At 47.2% G+C, this 12,545-nt stretch overlaps 1 protein-coding gene across 2 annotated transcripts in view; it reads right to left on the bottom strand.

Annotated features, from left to right (window-relative positions):
- USP2 (ubiquitin specific peptidase 2) overlaps positions 1 to 12,545 on the bottom strand; it is a 52,119-nt gene that overhangs the window by 23,896 nt on the left and 15,678 nt on the right. For both annotated transcript variants that reach the window (XM_078607999.1, XM_078607998.1), the window contains exons 3-4: positions 3,082 to 3,132; positions 395 to 518 (exon numbers count right to left, since the gene is read on the bottom strand). In XM_078607999.1, the coding sequence (XP_078464125.1) occupies positions 395 to 518; positions 3,082 to 3,132 (175 nt within the window). The remainder of the gene's footprint in view (positions 1 to 394; positions 519 to 3,081; positions 3,133 to 12,545) is intronic.

Below are 12,545 nucleotides of genomic sequence, written 5' to 3' on the forward strand. Positions count from 1 at the left end.
TCTGCTCTTAAGTGTGCCAACAAGCAGCAATATGTATCGGGAGGGAGCCCAAACTGTACAAATAGCAGCTCAACATTATGGGGAAGGTGGCTCTCAAGGCCCAAGCGTTGTTAACAATCACGTAAACTTAATATAGGGAACGTTCAGCTCAAAGCATGTACAGAAACACACTTTAAGTACAACAAAAACAAGTACAACAATGTTTGTTTATGTTATTGCGTTTGTCATGTTGGTGACCCAGGTCATTCTTGTATAACAGACTACACTGGTCTCTTGAGTTCATGTCTGGTGAAATAAAATACATTATAACTTGAAGGTGACGCAGAGTAGTGAATAATGATGAATAGTGATGCCTGTGTAAACGCAGAAACTGCAAGGGGGGCACTTGCCATACCCTCCATGAGAGCGCCCTTCATCCTGCTGCCCATGTTGAGCTCTTGTTTGAAGTCCCCCTTGAGGCAGTAGTCACGCAGATCATTACTGTTGCTCAGGCACTGGATCACAGAGTTGAGGAAGCACTGCACACACAGTACAGACACGCAGAGCCACACTCAGCCGACCGCATCGCTCAGACGGAGCCCCGCACTAACAAAACGTGGCAAGGAAATGCCAGCGAAGAAAATAACCTCCTGCTTTGGACACTCAACAACACTGGGACAGTTGTGAGCAAGGGTGCAGATCCACCTTAGGACTCATCAGGACAGGGGAACAGGCGGCGATCTTAATGTCCACTTGCCACCCACCATCATTTCTGGAGACCCAACTGGAAACACAAACGGCTCTTACTCCGTGTGTTCCACTCTGTCCGACATCAGCGAGCATCTTAGGTGGGGACATGACCCAGCAGTCATGCATTTGCCGGATGTTGCAGAGGTTCACGGTTTAATTAGGGCTGGCTGCCCTGGCTAATACTGCCATATATTTGAAGTCTTCGTGACTGCAGGGATCCATACTCTCTGGTTCTTTCGGTAAAGTCACGTAGATAGAAAAAAAATATAATAGAACACGACGTTTCTGTCGCAACACAAGCATCCGCCATCAGGTGAGAAAGAATGATCTGCTGTTGTGGCTTTATAAAGGCACGGAAGGGGGTGGGGCGAAGTGGGAGGAGTTTTGTAGAGTAACTTAAAGCTTTCTTGGCTGCAGGAGTTCACGGGGGAGGGTTTGTAGCGTGCAGGGATGGGTGGGGGCTGACATGCTAATTTCTCCAGCCCCCACCCATCCCTGCACTCCACAAACCCTCCCCCCTACCCCCGTGAACTCCTGCAGCCATGAAAGCTTTAAGTTACTCTACAAAACCCCTCCCCCCTCCCGTGCCTATATAAAGCCACAACAGCAAATCATTCTTTCTCACCTGATGACGGACGCTTGTGTTGCGACCGAAACGTCGTGTTCTATTATTATTTTTAAATCCTTTATTAAATCCTTTATATTAAGTTCACTTGCTTGCTTGCGTGCTTGCTTGCTTACGACCGTGTAAATCTTTCAGTCGTTTTTTTACCCACTTCGCATGATCCAATCGAGCTGACATTTTGCACAGACTCGTTGTGCGTGACAATTTATTTTCGTGAATTTTTTTTTCCAAAATTGTACACTTTTAAGGAAAAAATCAATTATATTTAATTACCAATTGCTTAATGGTGGCAGGCAATCATCTGACCCCTAGGTGGCAGCAATCTCAAGCCGGAGGACGAGAGGACTCTAGCCGCCACGCATATAAAGGATTTATAGTGAAAAACTTTGTTTTTACGGGTTAATTTTTAAACCTTTATATTAAGTTCACTTGCTTGCTTGCTTAGGGCCGTGCAAATCTTTCGGTCGTTTTTTAACCCATTTCTCGTGATCCAATCGAGCTGACATTTTGCACACAGACTCGTTGTGCGTGACAATTAATGTTCGCGAAAATTTTTTTCCAAAATTTTACACTTTTTAGGACAAAAATATTAGATTTAATTACCAATTGCTTAATGCTGCCATGTAATCATCTGACCCATAGGTGGCAGCCATCTCAAGCCAGAGGACGAGAGGACTCTAGCCGCCACGCATATAAAGGATTTATAGTGAAAAACTTAGTTTTTACGGGTTATACTTGTATTAAGTTCGCTTGCTTGCTTGCTTGCGTGCTTGCTTGCTTGCTTACGACCGTGCAAATCTTTCGGTCGTTTTTTAACCCACTTCCCGTGATCCAATCGAGCTGACATTTTCCACACAGACTCGTTGTGCGAGACAATTAATGTTCGTGAAAAAAAATTCCCAAAATTTTACACTGTTTAGGGAACAAAAATTGATTTTACATTTATTCAAATAGATCTCATTCATGGCTTTGGCTGAACGTCACAGTGTAGGAGCCCAGAGCGTAACCCCTCCACAGGCCGTGGCGGAGTAGCGCAGTTGGTAGCGCCCTCGCTTCCCATACCAAAGGTCGCGGGATCGATCCCCGCGTCCTCCACAGGCGAATATATTTTTAAATCCTTTATATTAAGTTCGCTTGCTTGCTTACGACCGTGCAAATCTTTCGCTCGTTTTTTAACCCACTTCCCGTGATCCAATCGAGCTGACATTTTCCACACAGACTCGTTGTGTGTGACAATAAATTTTCGTGAAAATTTTTTTCCAAAATTTTACACTGTTTAGAAAAAACAAATTTAATATTTAATTACCAATTGCTTAATACTGGCAGACAATCATCTGACCCATAGGTGGCAGCCATCTCAAGCCAGAGGACGAGAAGACTCTAGCCGCCATGCATATAAAGGATTTATAGTGAAAAACTTTGTTTTTACGGGTTTACTTGTTTCTATCTACGTGACTTTACTGAAAGAACCAGAGAGTATACTGTTATATATATTAACGTAAAATATATTTATGATGGATGTTAAAGATCCCAAGACATCACGCGAACAAGTGGCCAATTATGAGCTGGCGTCTCAATCCAAATTATAAAAATGACACTGCAAAGTAATTGGGTAACACAAATAATTGTCACCCCCTACTGCGGTGCCTGCTAAGGGCGGTGTGGTATTTAGCAGTAACAAGGCTGTGGGGACCGTCAGACTGTAGCTGGTGGGTTTAGCCACTTACCGTGTTTCCTAAGTTCCGCAGTCCGACCAGGCCCTTCACTGCCTTGGTGGCCTGTAAGGCCACACAGGTAGGATGAAGGGAAAGAGACATTAACATTAGAAACAGAACCTACATAAAAACAACACAGACAAATTAAACAATAAAGTCAATGGGACAGATCTACATGGTGCTGAATCGGCCGACACTCTGCCCTAGTGGTTTGCCTGATTGCTGCTGATGGCAGTGATATCGGCACATTTGCTAAGCACACCTTGGGCCCAAACGGTTCCTCTGCTCAAATGAGCATTGCACGGTGCTCATCTTTGTCAGAAACCCTGATCCAGTGGTGGAAGTTCCACGTTCCTATGTTGGTAAGCAGCCTAACTAGTCTTCAGTTCCCACTGTTCAGTTCCCACAAATTGGTATCTATTTTATTAACCCCGTAGCAATGGAGAACATCAGCAAACGACTGCGCAAATAAACAATCTGCTGGTTTGACACTAACTGTCGAAACTGGTTCAGAGTTTACTTGTATTAAACTGATGGCGCTGAAAATGTTATTCCTAGAATGCTGCGCAGCTGATGAGATGTGTAAACAATACTTTTTTAAAGTGGAATAACAGATATGAAAATATACAGTCTGATTATTTTTCGTGACGTAAAAATTGCCTTTTCATTGAATTTGGTAAAATTTCAGTCGTGAAAATCAAAAACAATGGCTACGTCGACAAAACAATACCAAAAGTGCAACGATGTCAAGATAACGTGCATCAAACTGTGTATGTAACGTCTTATTACTGTTGCGGCCAGGTGATTGAGCGTTGAAGTGAGCGGCTCGCAATCAGAGATTGTGGTCAATGAAACGAGTACTACTTTATGGGTAAGTCAACAGAATCACGAGTATAAGAAATTAGTGACTGAAAAAACACATGCATCGCAGCCTAAATTATAACAATGCAAAGTACATAAATGCAACAAATAGAATTCAGGGAATAAACCCTGAATTACAGAAGAAATTGAAAAAAGTGCATGAATTAAAATCAGTAGTAAATTAAATACATTTCCTGGAAATCAACATTGGATCGGACAAATTACTGTTTAAAACCATTCATGAAAAAAAGTTACAGAAGCATCAACATCGATTTTGGGTGATTATTGCATGAGGGCTTTGCCCTGGCACTGGTAAAATAAATACCAAATTTGTTGGGAAGTCAACAGTGGTTGTGTGCTATGGAGAGACTGCCTCTACTATAGGAATGTGGAATTTCCACCACTGATTCAGGCCTGTAAACAAGGAGATGATCACTGCATCAATGCTCATTTAAGCAGGAAATCACTTCGACATTGAATGGTACAATTAGGTTAAATGAGTAAAAACAATGCAAAATAAAAGCATTACAATGACAGTGTTGCTGCATACATACTGGTCATAAATAATTATATAGTAAAACTCCATCTTAAAATAAAAATAGCAATTTTTATTGTGGAGAACAAAAGTAAAAAAACAAATGAGCAGGCATTACACCTCCACTTAAGTATGCTCTCACAGAAGGCTGTGTGGCTTATAGTATGTGTAATGAAAACGTTAATTGTTTTTACATGTGTAATGCGGGCGTAAGCGACCTTCCGGATGTGACGTCACGGGGGGTGGAGTCATGTGACGTGGGGGGAAGGTTCGGGTCCTTAAGCGGGTAAACCGGAAGGGGAAGGCAGTCGGGGTGTGAGCGGAAAAGAGTGAGGCCACGCGGGCGAGTGTGGAGAGGGGGGGGCGCCGACGGCCATCGGGAGCCAACCCCGAAGATAAGAGGAAGCTGCGGAGTGGTGTGCAGCTGCAGAGGAGACAGCCAGAAGGGCTGCGTGTTAGAGGCAGCGGTGTGGCTGCCAGGAGGAGCTGCGGGGAGAGAGAGAGAGAGAGGGCTGCGTGTTAGAGGCAGCGGTGTGGCTGCCAGGAGGAGCTGCGGGGAGAGAGAGAGACAGCAAGAGGCTGTCAGAGCTGCGGAGGGAGAGGAGTTGCAGCGAGTACAGCCAAGGGGGGCTGTGTGAGAGAAACAGCAGCGGAGCTGCTGTTGTGGATCGGGCCGACATTGGAGTCAGCACAGTGGAGAAGCTACAGAGTAAAGACAGCCGTGTGGGTGTACAGCACGAACCGAATAAAGGACACTGAGCCAGACATCGTGGTCCAGTCGTTTATTACACTGGTGTCGGAAGTGCAACGGCATGTCGAAACAAGTGAGGAAGAAAGTTAATCCGGCGCCTGCATCGGCTTCTTCGTCCGACGACGACGAACTCCCTCCAACCACGGATCCTGTTGGGGTGGTGGAGGAGAGCCCGGCTGAGGCGACCACGGGAACGGGAGTGGAGGATGTTGGCGCGGTGGCGGGTCCGTCGACATCATCAGACGCGGATCAACGATGGCAAGCGATGGCGGTACAACTGGAGGCACTTAAGGACGTCCTGGCGCATCTATGCCATCTCGTCGCGCCAGGGACGATGGATGATGCAAGTGGTGCTCCGCGGGCCGCCACGTTGCCTGTCCTGCCGCCGCCATTGCCCACGCAGCAAGAGGCCGCCATTTTGCGCGCTCCGTGGCGCCAAACCGCCATCTTGGCCACGCCGCGGGCCGACGCCATTTTTAATTTGCCATCACAACCACCACCATTGGAAGACGGCGGGAAGAGGAGTCGGAGTCGCCACCTTACAACGGTTAAAGAATTTTCCGTCGGTGGGGACTGGAGCGCGTTCGCCTGCCGCTTCTTGGCGGCGGTACGCACAGCAAGATGGACCGATGCGGAGGCTTTGGAGGTGTTGCCGACTCTCCTGGACGACGAATCTGTCCGATTCTTCCGTTCCATAACGACCGATAAGAAGGCAACTTTATGTGGTGTTTTTCAAGAAATGGCCGATGCTTATGAGCCACCAGATGATGCGCATCGGCGATTCGCTCAACGACAACGAGCACCAGAGGAGTCGCCCGTGGCGTTCAGGGGTGCGGTGCTGGAGCTGGCCATGGCAGCTTATCCTGAGACGCCACAGGACCTGCTCGAGCCTCTCATATTAGGGAAAATGTTGGAGCTGTCTCGGGATCTAGGGATCCCCATGCCTGTGTGTGGGCATGAGAAGCTAACTTCCCGGACGGCTGCTAAGTGTCTCGATGCGCAATTCAACCTCCGTCGCTGGAAACAAGTGACGGCGTGGACGGGGGGGCCCGTCAAAGAAGGGGATGCGCTGGGGTGGAACCCTGCGCAGGCTGTCTATGTTCCGGATGACCGGGGCCCTCAACAACTGACGGCCGCCTCCGCTCCATGGACGGGACGCGGCGGGCCGAGACCGCGCGCGGCGCTACCAGAACGGGGCCGTCAGGAGGCGAGGCCTGCGCTTCGGCGCAACGAGGCCGAATGTTTCCGCTGCGGGCGTAGGGGCCACTACGCCAGAGACTGCTGGGCCCGCTTCCCGGCTCCGCCGCAGCAGGAGGCCTCGGCACCGGTCAAGTCGGCTAAAGATCCTCCGAAACAGGCCGGCCGTGACATTGCGGGGGACGAGGGGCCCTGCTCGGAGGACGCCTGCCAGGTCTGCGGGACCTTCGAGCCCTGCAGCCCTTCCGACCCAGCTGCGGGCACGGTCACAGGACAAGCCCAAGACTAACTCTTTAGAGACACGGGACGGCGGTGGACTTCCAGCTGCGACAGGGGGATTACCCCCTGTCATTCCTCGACTTGCATCGCGTTCCCGTTCTGCGAGTGGGCCGCCGACCGTCCGGGACGGGCCGGCGACCCGCACACGTTCCAAATCGCTTACGTTTCGTTGATTGTTGCTGTCTTGTTATTTTTTTCTTACAGTTGTATTTATTGCATGCTTTTTGTACGTTCGTTGATGTTAATTGCGTTGTTGTTGTTGTTCTTGCTGTTACATTGTATGCTTAGTGTCCTTTAGGGGGGGAAGCTCGGTTCGCCGCAATACGATTTGCTATTGGTCAGCCGAGGTCGGCTGGGATTTTTCTATGGGGGAGGGTGGTGTAATGCGGGCGTAAGCGACCTTCCGGATGTGACGTCACGGGGGGTGGAGTCATGTGACGTGGGGGGAAGGTTCGGGTCCTTAAGCGGGTAAACCGGAAGGGGAAGGCAGTCGGGGTGTGAGCGGAAAAGAGTGAGGCCACGCGGGCGAGTGTGGAGAGGGGGGGGCGCCGACGGCCATCGGGAGCCAACCCCGAAGATAAGAGGAAGCTGCGGAGTGGTGTGCAGCTGCAGAGGAGACAGCCAGAAGGGCTGCGTGTTAGAGGCAGCGGTGTGGCTGCCAGGAGGAGCTGCGGGGAGAGAGAGAGAGAGAGGGCTGCGTGTTAGAGGCAGCGGTGTGGCTGCCAGGAGGAGCTGCGGGGAGAGAGAGAGACAGCAAGAGGCTGTCAGAGCTGCGGAGGGAGAGGAGTTGCAGCGAGTACAGCCAAGGGGGGCTGTGTGAGAGAAACAGCAGCGGAGCTGCTGTTGTGGATCGGGCCGACATTGGAGTCAGCACAGTGGAGAAGCTACAGAGTAAAGACAGCCGTGTGGGTGTACAGCACGAACCGAATAAAGGACACTGAGCCAGACATCGTGGTCCAGTCGTTTATTACACATGGAAGTATATGTGGAGGCATATTTTCTGCTTATTTATTTCATGAATAAAATAGTTTCGTGCTAAATTAAGTCTTGCCCAACTGTGTGTATGTTTTGTATAACTGTATCATTCAGTTTTTGTATGGAAGGCGCTGAAGGCCATCAGAATAAGGCTCACAAAGGGACCACACAGAGATCAATGATTTAGCTGTATGCCTAGACATCAAAAGCACAATTTAAAGATGTATTTAGCAAAAATTACAGCCTGATAATAATGTAAATTAATGAACATTCCCAACAACCTGGCTGGAAAAAAACCCAAATATTTTAACAAATCTGGTGAAAACTGGAAGAACGTTATTTCTTTTTACATGGCGTGGCTAGTGTTAGCTGGGAGTCGGAAAACGGTCAACCACATATCACACATGAGGCCCTGCAACTGGCTGCATGGAGAACGCAAGTAGAATGTTTCCTTAGTTGCTGTAGATGTTAAGACAGACAATTACAGCAGCTGTTTAACGCAACTGGCCACTGGTCGTTCTTAGTGTAACAAATAATAATAATACTTCGTAATTACAGTGGTCTCTTCCAAGGAGCACCTCAATTCACCTTCAGACTCTTATTTCAGAATGGTCCTGTATTGGATTTTTTCTATCAATTCCCTGACTGAGTCTAGTCTTTAAAGTTCCAAGAGAAACCATACACATACAGGAAAGCTCTGTACAGATGGAGTTAATCAATTTCTGTACCGCCATCTCCTGGCTAACTCGCAGGGCAAGCCTACAACAGCTCGTTTTTCCAGACAGTCTATTGTACTTTGTTTTTACTTTATTGGTTTTGTAATTTTGGTGACTCAATCTGGAAAAAAATATTTTTCCTGGTCTCACACATTAAACAAACTAAACAAGAACTATTTATTCTAATCATGCATTGTCGGTACATTCATGGTATTTTGGTCATAGATAACATCGGTTTGTGTATTGAGGTTGGATGTATTAAATTATCTCAACTTCACAAATACTTACCGAGGAGAGTTTATTTTTGTAAATGTTATGGTCAAAATGACTGTACCACAATTTAATGTGTTTGCTGAGTATGCATACATTGACGCTGGAAACACCCTTGCAAACAACATGTTTCATCTCAAGCAACTTATCAGTCAATTTTTTTTACAAATAAAATAAAATAAACTGGTTTATATTTTCATACAAACAGTACGAGTGGCTGCCCAAACGCCTCTCCCTGTCCCCCCTCGCCAAGCCCCAGTCCCCTCTCTCTCCCAATGCCCTCTCCCCACTTCTCCTTCAGTCGTCTTTTATAACGTGATCTATTTACAACCCGTGGAGTGGGACCTTTGCCCCCTTCCCACGTCACTGCCGAGCACAAAGACGCAAATAGAAATAACAGTAAAAAACAAAAGCCAGTTGAAGCACCGCTGCGTTAATTATGGTCCCCGGGACACACGGCAGGCGCTGATTTCCAGCGCAGGCTTTGTGCCGGGGCAAGAAGGTTCTGCATCTAGTTTCACATTCACCCGATTCAGCAGAACTCAGAGCTCGGACCGAGCGTTGGCTGCGCCATGGCCAGGCTAGGCACAGGAGTCCGTATTTTGTGATGAGCGGCACAGTCCATACACGTTTGGCATTGTGAAGCAGCTGTGCCATCCCGAGCGTGCTGGGATATGCTTTAACAGACAAGCATTTACCATTGCAGACATGTCGAGTCAAAGGGACAAAACAATATCTTGACCAATCAGCCGAACGTTTGTGATCTACCATATTACTGGGCCAATTGTGCATAGTGCAGTCTCCAACCATTATTCACTCCATCTCCTTTAGAAGCTCTGATAATAAATATTGTTTCTCTAGTCCTGTCAGATTTCTATAGACTCATTCACTCCATTAGCCTAATTTACCATTGAAAATCAAAGGGATTTCGCACTCAAATGTGCATTGGATGATTTCGAAACATATGTTTACAGTCCTGAGCCGGTGGTGGGAATTCTATGCTCCTATGGTGGAGGCGAGTCTATCCATAGGACAACCACAACGTTGGGAAGTCAAGAGTAATTAGCATGGTTGGCCACGTACAGTGCAAAAAAATTCAACATACATACAAAGTGGTACTCATTTTACCGGCGCCAGGGAGAAGCCCTCATACAATAATCACCGAAAATAGATGTTGATACTTCTGTAACTTATTTTGTTATGGTTTTTAACACCCATTTGTCCGAGCCAACTTTATTTACAGAAAATATATTTCATTTACAACTATTTATATTCATGCATTTTTTTAATTTTCTCTGTAATTCAGTTTTTTTTTCTTGTATTCTAATTGTTGCATTGTTGTACTTAAGGCTGCGATTAATGAGTGTTTTTCCGGTCACTCATTTCTAATACTCGTGATTCCCAACAGGCATCTTTATAAAACTCTAAATCATAGTGTTTCATTCAGATGACTATTGGAAAACAGTTTTGGATATTTTGCTAGTTCTATTTTCTTGTGTATTAATAGCATCGTGTATATAGAGTATATCACAATACGGCAGGTACACAGTACACGTGTTTGCTTAAAACTTGTATTGCTATAGGCCACTTGACAACAATCACCCTCATTTCATCATCATCATGGGACCTTTTTAGCCAGTACCAAAATATGAAAATAGGTTTTCCCCTTTTTACTGGCAACAAACAGGTGTTAAGATTTTAAAACACCAAATTGAAACCTTTTACAAGGAATCATGTTACTGCATTAACCTTTTGGCGTCCTCTGGTCTAACACTGTTTTGAGACGAGGCTCAAACGAAAGCTGTCTCTGATGTGGACCAATCATTTTCAAAGACAATGCATATATTATCAGTGTGTTTCTTGTTTACATTCTGACCACAAGTATTGTGGTTAATGCAGACATGATTCCTTGTAAAAGGTTGCAGTTTGATGTTTTAACATCTCAACACCTGTTTGTTGCCAGAAAAAAGGGGAAAACCTATTCTCATCACCCTGATTGTTGAAGGCAGGTTGCTGGGATCGTTGCTGAGTGCGAAACACCACAAACTTTGATACACACAAAGCGCACACACGCCTACACAAGTGTATACTCAGGCACTTGTACACAAGCACAAAGATTTCCCCCTATAGCCTGAATAGACTGTTGGGGCAAGTGCTGTTAGGGAGTACCTATGAAGGCCGGCACGACACACGAGGGGGTGGGTGGCCAGCACCACGCTTGGCCATCTTTGTCTCCCGAGTGGCGGTGTTTACACATCGCACCAGGTACTCGTTTGAGGCTGAGTCGACTTTGGGGAAGCCCAGGACCGATTCAGATAATCGTCATGGGTGTTGGCCGTGAACGCGAATCGAGCTCGGGTCGCCGGGGACATAGTGCAGCGAGCTAGCCATTGCGCCACTGCTCCCCTATACACAAAGACACAGGCACTCACGCACACTCATACGCTTATACAAAGAGAAATGCTGAGAAAATTATCCTCATTTAGCCTCAGATTTATGGGGCAAATTATATGAGCAAGTACCCTAAACAAAAAGGTTCCCCATCTAGCGTACACAGACTGTTGGGGGAAGTGCCTTTAGTTTAACATGTAGGCTTTCGCGACCAATATCATCCATAAGAGGTTTTTGAGTTAGATCCCGTAAATATATGTGTCGTTAAAACCTGCCACCACCCGACACAGCCAACTAGTAAGGGTTGTCACGTAAACAGAACATGCCAATTCGTCACTAGTACAGCACACCGATGTGTTGGAGAGCCAAGTCACAACATTTACAAACTGTCGCCTGATGAAGCTAGTTGTAATTACTGGTGAAACGTCGTACTCAGTTCTAACCCAAGAACCTCAATTATGAAGTGCCTTTAGCAAGCACCTATGAAGGCCAACACATTGCACGAAGGGGTGGTGTGGCAAGCTCCATGCCAGGCAACCTTTGTCTCCCCGATGCTAATGTTTACACACCACACCAAGTACTCATTTATGGCTGGGTCTACCGAGTGGAAGCCCAGGGCCAGTTCAAATAATCAACCGCTGATGTTAGCTATGGCTAGGAATGGAACTTACGCTGCCATGTCCAGAACACAGTGTGCGAACCACTACAATATCGCTTCCTCCACACACACACCCACAACAACAACAACCGCCATTCACCACTAAGTGGCGGTGACGTCACCACAACGCTATTAGTGGAAGTGTTCCTCAGTTAATGCTCCCCGTTAACTCCTTACTTCCCTCTATCCTAGACCTTCTCAAATGTAGGCTAGCTAACCTGGCCCAGCTTCGGCGCAGGTTCCGACCCTCAGCCACACGAGTCTGGCCCTTACAAGGACATCAGACCTCGCTGCTCTGCGGTCGCACCACTGGCTTGTCCTGCTCGGCCCTTACAAAGACAGCGAGTCAGGGGAGTTCCAGGTCTAGCTAGCTGGCCTTCAGTCTTCACTGGTTCTTCCTCTTGACCTGTACCCAACCACTGCCTCGAGCTCTCTCGCTCTCCGCCTTATATACCAACCTGCCCTCGAGGGGTGGGGCTGTGTGGGATCCCAGAATTCCCCCCACACAGCCCCCTAGGGCGGTAACCGTTTGCGGACGTGGATGTAGACACCCCGGTTTAACTGCCCGTTTTTCCCTCTCGCAACACCCCTACATATACACACACAGGAAAAGATCCACCCATATAGCCTTAAACAGACTGTAGGGGCAAGTCTGTTCACGAGTACATGTTCAGGTCAGCAAGGCACACAAAGGGGGTGGGTGGCCAACTTCACACCTGACCACCTTTGCCTCACCAGTGGTGATGTCTACCCATAACATAGGTACTCATATGATACTGAGTCGACCTAGGGGAGGCCCAGGACTAGTTAAAAAAATCTGCCACTGTTTTGAGTGGGAGTTGA

This window comes from Lampetra planeri, chromosome 29 (assembly GCF_965212315.1).
Source record: "Lampetra planeri chromosome 29, kcLamPlan1.2.h2, whole genome shotgun sequence".
In the NCBI taxonomy this organism is placed as follows: domain Eukaryota; kingdom Metazoa; phylum Chordata; class Hyperoartia; order Petromyzontiformes; family Petromyzontidae; genus Lampetra; species Lampetra planeri.